This window comes from Nothobranchius furzeri, chromosome 2 (assembly GCF_043380555.1).
Source record: "Nothobranchius furzeri strain GRZ-AD chromosome 2, NfurGRZ-RIMD1, whole genome shotgun sequence".
Classification (NCBI taxonomy): domain Eukaryota; kingdom Metazoa; phylum Chordata; class Actinopteri; order Cyprinodontiformes; family Nothobranchiidae; genus Nothobranchius; species Nothobranchius furzeri.
Genome location: NC_091742.1, coordinates 27,770,390 through 27,790,960, shown reverse-complemented (window position 1 = coordinate 27,790,960; position 20,571 = coordinate 27,770,390). Strand labels below are relative to the sequence as shown.

Here is a 20,571-nt window from a genome sequence, read left to right as displayed (position 1 = left end):
GGAGCCGTGTGTCACACCAGCCCTAATGCAACATAAAAGAGATACACATCCAACAGCCTCCAGGGCAGGACAGCAGGAAGGATGAACCGAATGTTTTCTTGGAATTACTTGAAAAAGAACTGCTGATATGTAGACACAAAACCATGGCAGTTTCCTTTGGGTAGCTACAGAATCAGCCCCATTTCACATCAACATCGTTTTCACATAAACTTTTATAAACAGCAGGATCCAAATGGCAGTTCCTGTCCTTTCAGTGGTTGTACAGTTGCTTGGTAAGTGTTTGGGGTCGCTGCTCCCCGTTAACGCAGGCGGAGCATGGGGGTGGGTTGACCAGAACCAAACGTACCAAATGTGGAACAGAGGCTACTTAATGTTGGAAAACATGAAATTCCAATGGAACTAAATGAAGTACAGAAAAAGATGAAAACCTTTATTCTGCCAATCAAAATCACTGTTACATACACATGCATGCATGTAGTAGTTACATATACATGTATGCATGTAGTAGTTACATATACATGTATGCATGTAGTAGTTACATATACATGTATGCATGTAGTAGTTACATATGCATGTATGCATGTAGTAGTTACATACGCATGTATGCATGTAGTAGTTACATATACATGTATGCATGTAGTAGTTACGTATGCATGCATGCATGCGTGTGGTAGTTACGTACACAAGTATGCGTGTGGTAGTTACACACGCATGTATGCATGTAGTAGTTGCACACGCATGCATGCATGTGGTAGTTACATACGCATGTATGCATGTGGTAGTAACATACGCATGTATGCATGTGGTAGTTACATACGCATGTATGCATGTGGTAGTTACACACGCATGCATGCATGTGGTAGTTACACACGCATGTATGCATGTAGTAGTTGCACACGCATGCATGCATGTGGTAGTTACATACGCATGTATGCATGTGGTAGTAACATACGCATGTATGCATGTGGTAGTTACATACGCATGTATGCATGTGGTAGTAACATACGCATGTATGCATGTGGTAGTTACACACGCATGCATGCATGTGGTAGTTACACACGCATGCATGCATGCATGTGGTAGTTACACACGCATGCATGCATGTGGTAGTTACACACGCATGCATGCATGTGGTAGTTACACACGCATGCATGCATGTGGTAGTTACACACGCATGCATGCATGTGGTAGTTACACACGCATGCATGCATGTGGTAGTTACACACGCATGCATGCATGTGGTAGTTACACACGCATGTATGCATGTAGTAGTTCCACACGCATGCATGCATGTGGTAGTTGCACACGCATGCATGCATGTGGTAGTTACACACGCATGTATGCATGTGGTAGTTACACACGCATGCATGCATGTGGTAGTTACACACGCATGCATGCATGTGGTAGTTACACACGCATGCATGCATGTGGTAGTTACATACGCATGTATGCATGTGGTAGTAACATACGCATGTATGCATGTGGTAGTTACACACGCATGTATGCATGTGGTAGTAACATACGCATGTATGCATGTAGTAGTTACATACACATGTATGCATGTGGTAGTTACATACGCATGTATGCATGTGGTAGTAACATACGCATGTATGCATGTGGTAGTTACACACGCATATATGCATGTGGTAGTAACATACGCATGTATGCATGTAGTAGTTACATACGCATGTATGCATGTAGTAGTTACACACGCATGCATGCATGTGGTAGTTACACACGCATGCATGCATGTGGTAGTTACATACGCATGTATGCATGTGGTAGTAACATACGCATGTATGCATGTGGTAGTTACATACACATGTATGCATGTGGTAGTTACATACACATGTATGCATGTGGTAGTTACACACGCATGTATGCATGTGGTAGTAACATACGCATGTATGCATGTAGTAGTTACATACGCATGTATGCATGTAGTAGTTACACACGCATGTATGCATGTGGTAGTTACACACGCATGCATGCATGTGGTAGTTACACACGCATGTATGCATGTAGTAGTTACACACGCATGCATGCATGTGGTAGTTACATACGCATGTATGCATGTGGTAGTAACATACGCATGTATGCATGTGGTAGTTACATACACATGTATGCATGTGGTAGTTACATACACATGTATGCATGTGGTAGTTACACACGCATGTATGCATGTGGTAGTAACATACGCATGTATGCATGTAGTAGTTACATACGCATGTATGCATGTAGTAGTTACATACGCATGTATGCATGTGGTAGTTACACACGCATGCATGCATGTGGTAGTTACACACGCATGCATGCATGTGGTAGTTACATACGCATGTATGCATGTGGTAGTAACATACGCATGTATGCATGTGGTAGTTACACACGCATGTATGCATGTGGTAGTAACATACGCATGTATGCATGTAGTAGTTACATACGCATGTATGCATGTAGTAGTTACATACGCATGTATGCATGTGGTAGTTACACACGCATGTATGCATGTGGTAGTTACATACGCATGTATGCATGTAGTAGTTACATACGCATGTATGCATGTAGTAGTTACATACGCATGTATGCATGTGGTAGTTACACACGCATGTATGCATGTGGTAGTTACATACACATGTATGCATGTAGTAGTTACATACGCATGTATGCATGTGGTAGTTACATACGCATGTATGCATGTAGTAGTTACATACGCATGTATGCATGTGGTAGTTACATACACATGTATGCATGTGGTAGTTACATACGCATGTATGCATGTGGTAGTTACATACGCATGTATGCATGTAGTAGTTACATACGCATGTATGCATGTAGTTGTAATGATATGATAATAGAGGGTAAATTGGGTTAAGTAAATTGCCTGAAAAGTTATTTATATTATTACCACTACTTGTGACCAATAAGTGGTGATACTCTCTTTAACTAGAATGCTACCTGCTTGGTCTTATTGTTTTAGTCAGAAGATTCTAAGATTCTCTTATTCATTAAGGGATCGTACACACTTCGTTTTGATTCAAGAACCAGTCGGGTTTATAAACAAAGTGAGAATTTATTTACAAACACTTAAGACTTGACAAGTTGTTTAAACTATTATTTACTGTGAGTGGATGCGAACTAAAGGATAATCTGGAACCTGTGTGTGAATATAATGTATTCAGAATCTCTGTTCTCAGATCTGGGTTCTGGATATAAAAGAATTTGGTTTGCTTTAAGATATATGTTGTTATATTCAACAGTTGGGGTTGCTTGGCCCAATCTTGCTTTTGCTTTAGCAACCCCTAGCTACTGCCCGACACCGCCCATGACAATGATATATTTCTATGGGTAGACGAGTGGTGCAATGGAAAAAGAAATGGGTTGATAAACCTAGAAACGACCATTACTCCATTATAGCCTATCAGGTAGCTGAACACTAGACTCCCATCCAATCAACAACACAGATCCAAAAAGGATAAATAAAAATAAAGCATTTCTCCAAAAAGACTACAAAGTTAGCTATCCACTTAAGACAGATCGTACTCAGAACCTTTTCCACATAAACTCTTCAGATGGAAAGAAGCCCTCTAAGGCTGACCAAACATGCCTTTCTGCTTCATTAGTAACTCCTTTAGCTTCTCAAAGGGACTTACAGTATAGTCCTAAAAATGCCACCAATTATAGTAGAAAGCTCCTATTTAGCTAACAAACAACAAGACATACACACATCTGCACATGATTGCTCACATGTTCAGGGGCTTAACAGCATTAACTGTACAAATGTTTGCAGTGCGATCCCTCCTCTGCTGTGCAGGGAAAGATTTTCTTGGAATTCTGGAGACTAACATCCAAGTTTGTCCCAAAGCTCTTAAGAAAATAATTAATATGTAAAACAAAGTAAATATAAAGACATTTGTCTTCCAGGGCAAGTGTTGGAAGCTCAATAGTCTTTTACTGATAAGGGTCACATGTTCACACGGCTGATCACAGCTTCGTAGATGATCACATCAATGATCTTAAAATAAAGAAATCATTTGGCTAAAAGGGTTCACCTGGTGGTCCTGGTGTGACGGTCAAGATTTTTCCTGAGGATTAACTCTTCCATTACTCTTTTGGCAAAACCTCATTTCAGTAATGTGGAGAATTAATAATATTAATGTGGAGGTGGCTTTAGACAGCACCAACCTCCAGACAGCTGCATTTATTCTGAGAGAGGGTTTATTTTTAGATGATGCAAAAGGAAATAATGAAAAAGGTCTGCCATCATGTCCTTTCTGCTGTGTTTTAGTTTTGGTGAATGATGTTGGAACTTGGATGGAGCGACATGCCCCACCCCCACCCTTTTCAAAAATGAACAGTTGGTTGACCTACGGATTGTCTCTGTTTCACAGTACTGGAGAAATATATTCTGGAGGCATTACAGCAGGTCCTGGAGGGCTGGTTAGTTTTTACTCCGTTTCAACACACCTGATTTCAATCAGCAGGTGATTAACAGGCTTCTGCAGAGCCTGATGAGCTGCTGCAGGTGATTCAGCGTCTGAATCAAGTGTGTTGGAGCAGAAAAACCACAAAACCTGCTGGATACCGGCCATCCAGGAGCAGGATTGGGCACCCCTGCTTTATAGCAAACATGTTTCTACAATGTACAGTTTACTAAAATGACTAAGAGTCATCCACTAAGCTCAATAACATCACACACTGTAGTCAGTGTCCCTCCCATAGCTGCTGCTGCCATTTTACTCGTTTTTTAGGGAGTGCACACACACACACACACACACACACACACACACACACACACACACACACACACACACACACACACACACACACACACACACACACACACACACCTGTCCTCCTATCTAATTGAGGACCAACCATTGACTTCCATTCATTTTTGTGGCTGTGCAATGCCAAACCCATACCCTAACCATAACCAATGCTGCTCTATGCCTAACCAGTGGCGGCTCATCCCTAGGGGGCGCTAGGGCACAGCCCCACCAGTCTCACACATCAACATATATTAAGGATGGACATACCCTGCCCATTGCTCTGTGGGGTGCAGGTTTGAAGCCAAATGGGAAGTTCCAACCAACGCCATTTTGACTGTTTCACAGGACTCTTCGTGCCCAGACAATCCAAAGATTGGAAAAGAGGTGGAGCTGTGAGTGGGGGCTGTTACATTTGCAACAGGGTTAGAACCACCACTAGCTAACTTAGCTAACCCAGTAAGTTAAAAATGAGCTCCGGGGTAGCCCAACCTCAAGGCCACCTGGCTTCTGTGTGAGGCTGTCCTGCTGGTAGCATGTAGAGCTTTTTATTAAAACGCAAGCAGAGCATCAGACTGCTGTGATTGGATCCGGGCGCCCTAGCTGCTTACCTGAGGTCATGCCCCATCTCGGTTGGAGATCAGCGGGAGATTAGCTACATGCTAAGTCAAGCTAACGACAATTTCTCAGGCGCTATTAGTGAGAGAAACACAGTAAAAAGCTACTCAAAAATCAACTCAAAGAGCAGTTGTGTTTCTGTAAACTCCCTCAGAGAGCTCCACATTTGAGCAGCACAACTGAAACCTAACATTGTGGCCACCTGCGCGTAGCAGCTGTTCCCAGCTGAGAGATAGGTGAGGCTGGGAGCCCGTCTCGCTGGGCTTCCTCCAGAAGGATGAAGCAGCCGATCTGGGGATCTCTGAATCTCGTCAAACCTCTCGGCAGCAGCAATCTCACAAATCTTTGGCCGCAGTGGAGCCCCAAAGCCCCTGCTAGCTAGCTAGTAGCTCATGAGTTTTGGTACCCGGTCAGCCAGCCCCACCAACACGTTTCATTTCAACCCATTTTTGAGCAAGCAGCATTTCCCCCCATTCAACCAGCAAAATAAAGTGCAGAAATCTAATTTTACTTACTGATAAAAAAAGAAGCAGAAACTTCTTGGATGGTCTGTAAGTGCAGTCAGTAACCACAGCTTGCCCTTTGTGTCTAAATAATTATATGATTACCATCCAAACACAAACATCTGATAGTGTGAGGCCCAGGCTGAGGCCTTTCCCCAGTTAGCTCCCAGCATTAGCTCTGACGAGGCTCCAATGCTCATTAATCATTCAGAATATTAACCACGTAGTTGCACTTGAAGGCTTACAAACATTCTCCCCCCTGAGAGTTGTCGTGACTGTAAACTAGATCTACTACACCTAAAATGTTTTTTTGAACCAGGCTGTAAACATGTTTATTTCGGCCATGATCTGTCAGTTTTAACATGGGAGTCAACGGGAACTGGCTCTGTTTTGGTGCCAGCCCCTAGTGGATGAGGACGGAACTGCACTTTTAGCCTCTTCCTTGTTTGCTTCATAAAATTCAGACCAAAATGGCCCTTTGACCTCACAGGAAGAAGAAGATAGAGCCACAAAATACAAAAAAAAAAAAAAAAAAACATGAAAATGAAACTTAATGATCTATACATCATAGGCTATACGTGCTGTGTATAATCTGCATTTAGATGTAGTTCAAAAATGTTATTTCACACTTTAACCACCACCAAATCATCCTGTGTTGCATTTCCTGTTCCCTTTGGGTGCAGCAATCTTTACCATAGCCCTATGCTGTATCTGGTGCATGCACGCCGGACGCCCTCCAGCACGATAGAAAAGGAGAGCCTGTGGGCGCAGAGGTATTGCAACCGCGAAAACACGCGCAGAAGACCGGCAGGGCAGAGTCTCAGCTCAGGTCATGACAGAGCTGGAAATTCTCCACATTTCACCGTCCTTTGTTTTTGTAGAGCACCTCAGTACGCCTCATGGAGTTTCTTTTTATCCTAAAGAACCATAAAATGATGGAATGTGGCATCAGAGACTTATAAACACTCTCCAACAAGTAAAAAAAGTGGATTGTTGTCTCATAACACGAATTATTAAGACCATAAACCAACAGAGGTAAGGTTAGTAGTTGGCTCGTTACTTGTTTTCATCTTCCTGCAAAAGGACATCTAAACATCTAAATCTCTCAGCAGGCATCAGAACAACATCTGTTAAAATGTGCCCCTTCATAAACAGCTGTTCCTAACCTTAACTAAACCGTATTTCACAACATACCTCTACAACTAATTGGTAGACAAAAGAGGGATTGTAGCTCTAGCGCTAGCTGGATGGTGGGAGCTTTCTTCAGCTGAATGAAGATAAGACTGAGATCCTCGTCTGTGCCCCAGACAAGCTGGTTCCCAAAGTCAGAGACTCTCTTGGTCAGCTTGCTTCCCACACCAAACCTTCTGTCAGGAATCTTGGCGTGACCTTTGACCCAGCTCTCACCCTGGATTCTCATGTCAGTTCTCTTGTTCGCTCTTCCTTCTTCCATCTCAGGAACGTTGCTAAGCTGAGTCCCATCCTGTCCCGCTCTGAACTTGAGACAGTTCTCCACACCTTCATCTCCTCACGCTTAGACTACTGTAACTCTCTTTTCACGTGTCTGAGCAGAACCTCCCTGAACCGTCTACAGGTGGTTCAGAACGCCTGTGCTCGGCTTCTGACCAAGTCCTCCAAACACACCCACATCACCCCGCTTCTCCTCCAGCTTCACTGGCTGCCAGTCAACTTCAGGGTTCATTTCAAGATCCTGGTTCTGGTCTATAGGGCCTTACATGGACAAGCACCATCTTACATTGGTGATCTTCTTAGTCCCTACACCCCCAGCAGGTCCCTGAGGTCCAGTGATCAAAGCCTACTGGTTGTGCAGCACCAGGCTAAAGGTCAAAGGTGACAGATCATCTGCTGCTGTGGCCCCCAGACTCTGGACCTCTCTCCCCCTGAGCCTGAGATCAGTGGACTCAGTGGTCTCCTTTAAAAAGCAGCTGAAGACTCACTTGTTCAAGCTGGCTTTTGTATGACCTTCTTCACCTCTCTCTCTTTATTCTGCTCTCCCCACCTATTCCACCTTCCTCAGGATCCACTGATTTCCCTCTTTCCTGTTCACTCTCTCTCTTTCTTAACATTTTTTAATCACAATTGCCTATTTTTTGCTCATTTTAAATATATTTTTAAACATTTTCTAAATGCTTTTTTATATTTTTACATTTTTTGTTTTTGTGAAGCGCCTTGTGATTTTTATCTTGAGAGGCGCTATAGAAATGATTTCTTCTTCTTCTTCTTCTTCTTCTGTGGTTTGCTCCATCTCTAAGAGGTCATTACGCGTTTTCTCTATCAGAAATCCTCTGGGTCAATGTTCCGCCCTAAACTTTTCGTTTGGCTTTCTGGGTTTTAATTGTTTGAATTATTGTTCGTTCATGATTCAGTGAGCCTTTTCACCGTAGCTACCAGTGGCGTAGCCAGAAACTCATCTGTTTGGGCCTAAGAAAAAAAAAAATATATATGTGTGTGTGTGTGTGTGTGTGTGCTGTTGTTTGTTTAGCTTTTAAAATTTTTAAAATACCTGATATGCCAAAGTCAAATAGGGCAAGGTTGACAGTCATGAGCTCAGGAGGCTTCAGCTTGGTCTTCCGTTTAATGGTCACATAAATGACGTAGCCATTCCCTATGGCAGACAAGATTCCTGTCAATGAAAGGGAAAACAGGCAACGACATGTCAGACTTTTTTTTTTTTTGGATTGTAAAAATAGAATTTCTAAATACATGCAAGTCAGAGGAAGCTGCAGTTAGACCTTTTCATTCATTGTTAAATCACGTACATAACTTGTGAAAATTCTGTTTAGATAATACACCGATTTTATCTTTTCATTGACAATAACTGAGAGGTGCTCTGGCCTCTCGCCACAGCAAAACCAACACAGCCTTCTGCAGTCACAAGCCAAGGTGGGCGAGTCCATAACCGCATAACGTGACATTGATCTGTCTGGTTTATCGTACAAAGAGTTTTAATGCAACACGGGCAAATTAATTTACAAAACAGCTGGAATATTTTTATTTAATGATTAACACATTTGTAGGCACACTAATAAACAAATCAATATAATTCTTTGTGTCTGTGAGACTCATAATATCTCATATTTTCTTAATTTAAACATTTTCTGGATCTACCGTAAAAAAATAAACTTTGGGTCCAAAAATGTGGATCCGTTGTTAATGATGGAATTTACAAAAAAAAGGAAAAGTAAAAGAAATCGTTCAAACAGAAAAACTATTTTCATAGAACCTTAAGTATTTTTAAGCTACAAACAGCTGGAAAATAAAGCAGTTTTCTTGTAGTTTAGTCTCTTAAATACATGGTTGAATATCCTGTACACATCAAACTAAGACAAAATTCTGTCTGCCCCATCTGCACCCAAGTCCCTTAAACTGCAGTTTCATTTATGTGGTTTTACAAGGCGTGGGGGTGTATGGAAATTATTTTAATAATTACCACAATGGGCAGATTATGCCTCTTTTTCCATGTACTCATATGATGCACAGCACCAGGAAAACCAACAAAAGCAAATGGAGGCTCTGGGCCAAGACAGAGCCCTGGGAGCGTTCCCACATGCAGTCGATGTGAAAACGGATCATAAGAATAAATAAAAACATCATAAACCACATTTAGTGTGTACTCCCCAAAGCATGTCCCCATTTCTGCAAATCTAATCTTCAGTTAAAGCTGCAGCCAGGGAGTTTACTGATCTCTGGTAAATGGAATATTTATTGCAAACAATTCAAATCAGACTAAATATGATTGTCAGTTTTTAAAGGTGCACGGATTAACATTTAAATGGGCAACAGCAGCAGTAAATATGCAGGCACAAGCTTCAAATGAAATAATCTCTTTATAATGTCGCTGAATTCATCCTAACAGGATATTTAAAATAGCTGGAGTGTCATCAGAAATAAAGACTCGACCTCAGGTTAAAAGTGTTACATCCTATTAGGTAGATGGTAGAAGAGTCACTCAAGAGCGGTTTTATGGCTTAAAACGCCCGTCAACCTCCGTTAGCGCTGATTAGTTTGGTTAGCTCAGTTAGCTTACCTTTTGACAATTAAGCGCCTAGCTGGAATTGGGAACAAGGTTAACACAACCTGCCAGCCACTGGGTGAGCCAGAAGCTCCAGACCACAGTCCACCTACCAGCTTCTGTGTGGGCAAGAGGTTTTTGGGCTATACCAGGTGCCAGCTTGATCCAGCATGGGGCCAAAGAAAGGAATCACAGCTGAAGAAGGAGATGACATTAAAAAATCCTTGGACTTTATGACAGAGGAAATTTCTACTATCCGAAAGCAGCAGATTACCATTTTGAACTTAGTGGAGGAAGTAAAGACTCTCCACCTGCAGAATGCTGAAAAAGACAAGCGTCTGTTGTTGTTAGAGACAAAAGTGGCGGAATTGGAGCAGTACACCAGACTAAATGATGTCATCGTCAGTGGTTTACGGATTAAACCCCAAACATACGCCCGAGCAGCAGCTAATACCAATAATGGTCAACAGCCTGATGAGGAAGAAAATACTTCTGTGGAACAACAGGTGGTGACCTTCCTCAAGACGAAGGCTGTTGAAGTGGACTCTTGCAACATTGAAGCACGTCACCTGCTGTCTCGAGGGAGTAACCGTGAAAAACAAGCTGTGATAATAAGATTTGCCAATAGGAAGCACAAAATGGCTCTCATCAAACAAGGTAAAAAGCTGAAAGGAACCAATGCCTACATGAACGATCATCTCACAAAACAGAACGCAGATATTGCAAGAAAGGCTAGATACCTCAAAAAATAAGGAAAAATTCAACATAAATGGACTTCAAACTGTAAAATATATATCAAACTGAAGGGAACTCCTGAACAAGCGAAGGTGTTGCATATCAGGAGTATGGAGTAGTTGGACAAGTATTAAACCAATGGAGGTATGATGACATACAAACTGAGCTAAATCTCATGGTGGACTCACAATCAACTGATTCAATAGTTACTAATTCTGATCATGTTAATCTGGATAGTCAGGATACAGATTTTGAGATTTTTCAGTACACTGAATACAATTTTATGGACATGGAAAGTGACTTGGATCCGGAAAATAATTTTCTTTCAAGGATCTCTTGTAGCAAGTATTACTCAGATGTTCGGTTTAACCAGGTGATAAAGGCTGAGGACAAGTTTTCCATAATTCACTTTAATAGTAGGAGTATTCATGCAAATTTTAATAGAATTAAAGAATATTTGGATGACACCAATGGCACATTCAGCGTAATAGCAATATCAGAAACATGGTTAGGAGACGTGGCTTTTGGCTCTTTCAGGAAGGGCGGGGGAGGAGCGGTAGCCATTCAAAATTCAAAACTTCCTCCTCCCCTGCTTCATGAGGTGAAACTTGCAGACCACAGTTAACACTGATGGAACAAATGAGTCTGAAGGGTTCTTCTCAGTACGCCACTGACCTATGATACAGATGTAGAACGCTGCCAAGATGTCAGCCTCTCTGGAGAGTTTTGAAGCAAAAGGGTCACCAGGCAGCAGATAATGGGGGACAAAGACAGGGTACGGCCATGTTGAGTTTGCCATCACTGCCATCAGGGGAGAAGGTTCTGTGAATTAAAGGAAGAACACTGAGACAGCAGAAAAGTGCACAAGGACATTTTCAGACCTGAGGGTCAGTAATTCCTGAGCCTGTGTCCTCTATGTATGTGAAAACAAGAAATGAATAATACAGTCGAGAAAAACATGTTTTTATGTTTCCGCAATCAGACTTTTAGCAGATGATGCCATATTTCTCACAGAGAAACAAGGTTTTCTCCTGCAACCCATCAAACAAGCCCTACACGTTTGGTTAAGCATTGACCTCTTTCACGGATGTCCTGTCTCTTTAGATTTTGTACTGTGATTAGGGATGCACCGAAAACTCGGCCACCAAAAATTTTCTGTCAAAAATGACCCAAAAGGGCATTTTCAGTTCTGTCCGAAACACCAAAATTACAGAAAGGCACCAAACCCTAACCCTTAAAGGAACAGTAGCATCACTGACAATAACCCTTATGAACCACTACAGCATTTACTATCATATGTACTCTGGTGTTTCATAATATTTAATAATAATTATATGGTGATCTCTAATAATCTCCTGATAAATTCTGTAGGTTTGTTTTCTGAACACAGTGACTGTCTAATCATCATTTCTGAATTTTTCAGATAATCACACGGGGGGGCAGGAGGAGCAAGGGGGGACCTAATCACTGATGTGCTTCTTTTAATTGATCACATGCAGAAACACAAATGACCGAGTACACATATGAGTGAACACAGAGATCTCAGCCATGTTTGCCTTTACAACTTAAATAACTCGGTGCTTGACCCGCGTAATGATGTGTTGACATCGTTTAAGTAGCACATCATGATACAGTTTTAACCGGGCAAGATAAAAGTACCTCTATTACGATCCCTAATTCCTGGCTTTAACCCTCTCAGGCGCAAAATGAGTTTTGATAAAAGGACAAACAACTAATTCAGTTGGTACCCCTCAGAAGTACCCTTCAGGGGTACTTCTGAGTTAAAAACGCTCATGAAATACGTGTGTGGAGTAACCAGGTAGGTAGGTTTTAACGTTGCTAACCTGCAACGCCTGCCTCCAGAGAGTTCTTTTTCATGGCTGGCCTGGAAACAGCATAAGATTCCCCAGGAGGAGCTAGCCTCTGCTTAGGCTGCTGCTCCAGTCACCGATTCTCAGATGAGTGCCTGAAAATGAATGGATGGATGGATAAAAAATGTTGTTGAGTTTAGTTGCTTGCTTGTCATTTCTTTCCTAAATAATCTCTGTTCCTCCAATCTAAGGCTTTGCAAATACCTTCCACAACAGGTAAGACTTTTGCTAAGAACATTTCTATAGACTCCACTCCAAAAGATGCAGATTATCCCTTTAATCGCCCTGAATACTGTACTATGGAGGTTAGGTGCTAATCAGCCCTCAGGACAGAATTGAAGACTGTGAAATCCTGAGAATCTGGAACTAGAGTCAGAGACCACAAGATGGGCAGACATTTCCTTGCCATTGGTATTACCATGAGCAGTTCAACCAGTTAGGTAGGACAGTGTTTCCCTACCCTGGTCCTCGGGTTTGGGCCCTTTCAAACACTAGTGTGTCCCTGCTGCCACACACCTGACCTAAATGAATGAGAAGGGCTCCAGGGAGTGAGGTGGCCCGCTCACACAGCCATCTGGCTACCATGCGAGTCTGTAGTCATGCTGGTTGTCTGTGGAAATCTAATATAGACTGGAACTGTTAAAGTACAAGCAGAGCCGGACCGCTGTGACCAGGAGCCCCGGCCTTTTGGATCGGGCAGATTCAACAAACTGATTCCTGGTCTAAGTCTGTCTAGAGAAAGAGATGATGTCATACTGTATTATAATCATATCATCAGCTGTAGTCATATCTACAGGTCATTAATCCATCAGTTTAGTAGGTTTAACAGGAGAGAGGCTGCAACCAGCCAACCCCTCACTCAGCCATCTTGAAGAGTCGCTTATGTCTTAGAACATCTCTACCAATAGAAGATAGCACATAAAATACAGTAGAAGCCTCTGAAACCCTTTAGAGGACCACAGAGGTCAGTTATTGAGAACACTATATTTATTCTGCTTCCTCTATATGAAATGCTGCCTCCAGCTATGCTTTGGTTGCCTTTAAAGATCAAAGGACACATTCTGATTGGAGTGCACTCGGTCACAGTATGATTGATTATTACTTGTGTTTAGCATCGAAAATCCTCATCAACAACTAGCAAATAACTTTTACTCAGGCAGAACAACATAAAACAGCAGTAGCTCAGGAGGTAGAGCGGGTTGTCCAGTAATCAGAAGGTTGCAGGTTCGATCCCGACTCCGAGAGAATGCTGCTGTTGTGTCCTTGGGCAAGACACTTAACCCGCCTTGCCTGCTGGTGGTGGTCGGAGGGACCGGTGGCGCCTGTGCCTCTGTCAATGCGCCCCAGGGCAGCTGTAGCTACATCGTAGCTCATCCCCACCAGCATGTGAATGGGTGAGTTACTTTTCGCGTTGTGAAGTGCCTTGGGGTGGGGGGGTGGGGGGGGGGTTGTAGAACCTTAGGACGGCGCTATCCAAATACAGGTTGGTATGAACATGATTTTTATCTAGTCTGTTTCTACAGCTTCCCGAACAGCCCCACTCCTCTAAAACGGTTGTTTCACACACTTTGTGAGACACGCATCATTCCCAGTTTGAATCAGTCTTCGTTACTTAGAGTTGTGCCAGTAAGTTTACACACCCTGGGGGCTATTTCTCAAAGAAAACATAAAACCCCTTTTTGCCACTCATGGCGAATTCTCTTTATTATTTTGTACTTGTGAACAGCGCCTCATGACTTTTAACTTGAAAGGCACTATATAAAAAGTTGTTCCTTCTTTGTCAGCTCATTTCAAGTCACCGTAACCAAATCAAATACCAACTCGACCATGTCAAAATGTTTACACACCCCAGCGATTTAGACCTGAAACAGGCACAAAATAAATGGCAGGTGCCGGGCAGCAGCTTGGCTTGATTCAGCCAAGCAACAGTTTAGCAGCCCCAAGCTTTGAATACCCCGCTGCCTTTGGTACGTCGTCGTCTTCCTCCGCTTATCCGGGTCCGGGTCGCGGGGGCAGCATCCCAACTAGGGAGCTCCAGGCCGTCCTCTCCCCGGCCACCTCCACCAGCTCCTCCGGCAGGACCCCAAGGCGTTCCCGGACCAGATTGGAGATGTACCCTCTCCAACGTGTCCTGGGTCGACCCGGGGGCCTCCTGCCGGCAGGACATGCCCGAAACACCTCCCCGGGGAGGCGTCCAGGAGGCATCCTGACCAGATGCCCAAACCACCTCAACTGACTCCTTTCGATCCGGAGGAGCAGCGGTTCTACTCCGAGTCCCTCCCGAATGTCCGAGCCCCTCACCCTATCTCTAAGGCTGAGCCCGGCCACCCTACAGAGGAGACTCATTTCGGCCGCTTGTATCCGCGATCTCGTTCTTTCGGTCATTACTCAAAGCTCATGACCATAGGTGAGGATTGGGACGTAGATCGACCGGTAAATCGAGAGCCTGGCTTTCTGGCTCAGCTCCCTCTTCACCACGACAGATCGGCTCAGCGATCTGCCTTTGGTGCATTACAACAATATTAAAATAAGGGAGGGTTATCCTCTTCTCTGCCTCTTGATCAGCTGGTACGTGGGTCTGATGTGACGGCTGAACGTTTGGGGGGGGTGTCAGACTCATGTTTTATTACTCAGCTCTGTTGTAGTTTATTATTAATAAAATGTGAAAATCAGCTGAAATTGTTGAGAAAAGTTGGTTCAAACTGAATAACAGGAGATGTTCAGAAAGTTTGGAAGCCTGTGTTCATCATGTGTTAATAAACTAACCACATCTCATCTGCGTTAACGTGATAGTCGCCCAGAATATTTAACTGAGGATGTTTTTCCACCCAACATCAGCCTCCTCAAACCCAAACCAGGTCTGCTTAACCGATGTTACCCGGTCTCCTTTACGAGCACGTCTCCATCCACCTGCTGCAGAAACAGCTGCTGCGTTCACAGAAACGGGGATCCGTGCTGCAAAACCCGCAACGAATCTGCGTGTTTCCAGTACAGACTTGAACACGTGTGTCGAATGATTTGTGCATAATCAGATTTTTACTTCCAAAAAAAAAATCACGTTCTGGATCCGATATTACTGAAACGGGGACGGCTTGCCATCAAATTTACAAGCCGATGCTCGTAAAATGGGTCGTCATTTTAAAGTCAGGCGGTCCAAATGACGGCTGTTGCACACATGCGCAGCGGGCATTATTTTACACCAACAATCTGAATGGCTGTGTACATGCACGTCAAACAGAACGACGATCGGACAAAACCACCTCTCTCAATCGGATAGAAATTTCACTCCGATCGGGCCGGATTGGACCAGATTATTCCGACTGACATGTTTACATGCAGAACTTTTGATCTGATTGGGCGTTCAATCCGATTTATTGTGCCCATGTAAACGTGGCTATTGATGCTAAAGGGGGTAATACACAGTATTAGGAACTGGAGTGTGTAAACGTTTCTACATGATCGTTGTGGTCTTTGATTTTGTTATGATTTGAATTGAGTTCACATGTTTTTTTCACAAGATAGGCTTCACAACATCACTCACTGAGTGAAAAAAAAGACTTTTCTGTTTTCATTTATATTTTTTGAGAAATGGTCAGAATAAATCCACCAGTGTGTGTAAACTTATTGGCACAACTGTATATAGTACATTCAACCACCAAGGTAGTCTAAAGTGATCAACAGGGCATGCGTGCTGGTACGGCATCAGTGAAGCTGCTCTGTCCCGACTCCAGCTCAGGATTCAGGAGCAAGGTTCCCGAGTGGAGCTGACAGAAGACAGCACATTACACTCATTCTTAAATCACTCCATTAGCCCGTTCAGATCAGGATCGATTTAAAAATTCTGCTTTTTGTCTTCAAATTGTTGAGCAGTCAGGCCCCTCTCTATCTAAGCAAACCTCTCCATTTCTACCACCCTCCTCATGCCCCTAGGTCCACAGATCACCTCCTCCTCACTGTCCCTAAGGCCGTTTGAAGACCTGAGGGGAAAGAGCTCTTTCTATCTGTGCCCCAGTACCTAGGAACTCCCTACCTCTCCAGGTCAGGCAAGCGCAGGGCTGCCAACTTTTGAAAATTTTCAAAGCGCGCGTGTGTGTGACCGTTTAGTCTCTGTGAATTTACTGTGAGAAGAGTGTGTGTATGTGTGTGTGTGTGTGTGTGTGTGTGTGTGTGTGTGTGTGTAGGGGGGTACGGTCCGTTTCATCTCCGTGAGCCTACCGTGTGAGCATGGGGGGATTCTTCAGCGTGAAATATGTGACGTGAGAGCGTGCGAAGAGGGTCGAGTGCGTGTGTCTCAGTCACTTCCACATCAAGGGTCCCTGGATGAACGAATAAATGAATGCAAGTCAACAGGGCTAAAAACACTATTTTCTAAATCCGCTTGTTTTGTGCCATGGATTTCATACATGACGTCCTTGAATTTAAAAGACACATTTTAATACCAAGAAAGTGCTTATTTTCGAACGGGGGCAAACGCTGTTTTAGGTTTTGTGTGAAAATAAGTCCAGGACTACAAATGTGCTTCACGAAAGTGACGCCATCGAACCAGACATGGAGAAAACCGAGGGAAAAGGGCTGTAAGTTCAGCAAACTTCCCACAGGAGGAAAGAACCGCCATAAATCTGGTCATGCGGTAAGTAGCTGCTACGCTAGGGGAGAGGAGATTATGTGGTGATGTCGCATATGCAACGTGCCAATTTTTGGTGTGTAGTCATGCTAATTACGAACTTTTACAAGCTAATAAATGTCAAAGTACGTGACTGGCGTGGTCGAAACCCCACCATTACTTTTCATTTAAATTGCAGTGCAACATATGTGTGATTCAGGGCGTAAGGCAACGCGGATTAGAAAATAGCGTTTTTAGCATTACCCGTTGACTTGCATTAATTTTTTTGTTCTTCCGGGGAACCATGGTGCGGAAGTGACTTAGGCTCCCTATGCCTGAGAGTTGGCAGCCCTGCAAGCGCCCTCTACCACCGCTTTTAAATCACGCCTAAAAACACAACTTCTCCCTGGCTTTCAACTCCGAAACCATAAAGCTCTTACTCTTATTTGGTCGTCAATGAATTTTGCTTCTTTTCTTTCTGATTCTAGATTGTTCCATAAACTGACTCCATACACAGAAAATCATATACAGTGGGGCAATAAAGTATTTAGTCAGCCACCGATTGTGCAAGTTCTCCCACTTAAAATGATGACAGAGGTCAGTAATTTACATCATAGGTACACTTCAACTGTGAGAGACAGAATGTGAAAAAAAATCCATGAATTCACATGGCAGGATTTTTAAAGAATTTATTTGTAAATCAGGGTGGAAAATAAGTATTTGGTCAATAACAAAAATTCAACTCAATACTTTGTAACATAAACTTTGTTGGCAATAACAGAGGTCAAACGATTACTATAGGTCTTTACCAGGTTTGCACACACAGTAGCTGGTATTTTGGCCCATTCCTCCATGCAGATCTTCTCGAGAGCAGTGATGTTTTGGGGCTGTCGCCGAGCAACACGGACTTTCAACTCCCTCCACAGATTTTCTATGGGGTTGAGGTCTGGAGACTGGCTAGGCCACTCCAGGACTTTCAAATGCTTCTTACGGAGCCACTCCTTTGTTGCCCGGGCGGTGTGTTTGGGATCATTGTCGTGTTGGAAGACCCAGCCACGTTTCATCTTCAAAGCTCTCACTGATGGAAGGAGGTTTTGGCTCAGAATCTCACGATACATGGCCCCATTCATTCTGTCCTTAACACGGATCAGTCGTCCTGTCCCCTTAGCTGAAAAACAGCCCCAAAGCATGATGTTCCCACCCCCATGCTTCACAGTAGGTATGGTGTTCTTGGGATGCAACTCAGTATTCTTCTTCCTCCAAACACGACGAGTTAAGTTTATACCAAAAAGTTCCACTTTGGTTTCATCTGACCACATGACATTCTCCCAATCCTCTGCTGTATCATCCATGTGCTCTCTGGCAAACTTCAGATGGGCCTGGACATGCACTGGCTTCAGCAGCGGAACACGTCTGGCACTGCAGGATTTGATTCCCTGCCGTTGTAGTGTGTTACTGATGGTGACATTTGTTACTGTGGTCCCAGCTCTCTGCAGGTCATTCACCAGGTCCTCCCGTGTGGTTCTGGGATTCTTGCTCACCGTTCTCATGATCATTTTGACCCCACGGGATGAGATCTCGCGTGGAGCCCCAGATCGAGGGAGATTATCAGTGGTCTTGTATGTCTTCCATTTTCTGATAATTGCTCCCACAGTTGATTTTTCACACCAAGCTGCTTGCCTATTGTAGATTCACTCTTCCCAGTCTGGTGCAGGTCTACAATTGTTTTCCTGGTGTCCTTCGAAAGCTCTTTGGTCTTGGCCATAGTGGAGTTTGGAGTCTGACTGTTGGAGGCTGTGGACAGGTGTCTTTTATACAGATAATGAGTTCAAACAGGTGCTATTAATACAGGTAACGAGTGGAGGACAGAAAAGCTTCTTAAAGAAGACGTTACAGGTCTGTGAGAGCCAGAGATTTTCCTTGTTGTAAGTGACCAAATACTTATTTTCCACCCTGATTTACAAATAAATTCTTTAAAAATCCTGCCATGTGAATTCATGGATTTTTTTTCACATTCTGTCTCTCACAGTTGAAGTGTACCTATGATGTAAATTACTGACCTCTGTCATCATTTTAAGTGGGAGAACTTGCAAAATCGGTGGCTGACTAAATACTTTTTTGCCCCACTGTATTTGTTTATTGTAAAACATTTTATACATTATAGATCAATTATAGAGTCCTGTAATCAACCAGATCGTCAAATTTTAATACTCGTTACTCAGCGAATAATGCACTGGTTGAAGCTCTGTGACTGCTTAGACCAGGGGTGGGCAATCCTGGTCCTCGAGGGCCGCTATCTAGCAGGTTTTAGTTGTTTACCGGCCCCAACACACCTGATTCCTGGATGAATCACCTGTTCAGCAGCTCATCAGGCTCTGCAGCAGCCTGTTAATCACTAGTAGATTCAAACCAGGTGTGTTCAAGCAGAGAAACTAGTAAAAACCTGCTGGACAGCGACCCTCGAGGACTGGGATTGCCCACCCCTGGCTTAGACCAATGATTCCTATTTTTGCAAAATCAAAATGGATTAATGCATTTTTTATGTGTAATTCCCCAGATTTCAATGCAACAGTCGCATCTCAGGCTGTGGGAAAAGCATGCTCTGCAGATTCGAAGAAAACATTAAAAAATACAGAACACTGATAGAACACACCCAAACCTCATTTTTAATTTAGGTCAGAAAATCCATGATATTAGTTTGAATGTCTGAGTAGCTTTAGACTAGGGTTAGGGTTAAATATTTAGTGAATGTTTTGGTTTAGATGAGTTTGTTTGAACCCACTGGTCTCATTTGAGGGATGTCTGAGCATAGAACAAGTTCTGTTTAATACAGAAATTAAAACTGCTAAAAAAAACTTCCAATAACATCTGGGATGTTGATTTTTATTCTCCTTCACTAACTAGCTAACTACAAACCTTTCCACTAACCTGTCCAGTGGGAACACTTTGGCTTTTATTATCTCCTCAGGTGCACCGACCGTCTCTCTGGTCAGGAGTGAATAAGGTGAACAAGTAAACCATCTACTGTAACTTAACGTAAACCAAAGCTTCCTCCCAGATTTTCTTTAGGTTGAGTTAAACGTCAATTTTTCATGATGAAACAAATAAAGATGAACAATAACTTCTACGAGGTAGAACAGCAGCACAATGTTTTATATTTCTCAAAGATTGCTCTCTCATTCAGAGGAGCTCACTCTCCTGAACTTCCATTTTCCATTTTCATCCGCTTATCCGGAGTCGGGTCGCGGGGGCAGTAGCCGAAGTCGAGAGGCCCAGACTTCCCTCTCCCCAGCCACTTGGGCCAGCTTCTCCGGGGGAATGCCGAGGCATTCCCTGGCCAGGTGAGAGACATAGTCCCTCCACCGTGTCCTGGGTCTACCTTTAGGTCTCCTCCCGGTTGGACGTGCCCGGAAAACCTCACCAGGGAGGCGTCCAGGAGGCA

General features: G+C 43.3%; 1 protein-coding gene across 2 annotated transcripts in view; it reads right to left on the bottom strand.

Annotated features, from left to right (window-relative positions):
• The window catches only part of opn5 (opsin 5), a 50,297-nt gene that overhangs the window by 25,094 nt on the left and 4,632 nt on the right, over positions 1–20,571 (bottom strand). Inside the window, exons 2-4 of one of the 2 annotated variants that reach the window (XM_015974359.3) lie at positions 12,500–12,621; positions 11,331–11,477; positions 8,412–8,531 (exon numbers count right to left, since the gene is read on the bottom strand). In XM_015974359.3, coding sequence (XP_015829845.1) covers positions 8,412–8,531; positions 11,331–11,477; positions 12,500–12,533 — 301 coding nt within the window. In that variant the 5' untranslated portion in view covers positions 12,534–12,621. The remainder of the gene's footprint in view (positions 1–8,411; positions 8,532–11,330; positions 11,478–12,499; positions 12,622–20,571) is intronic. The other variant, XM_015974360.3, reaches the window with a different exon arrangement.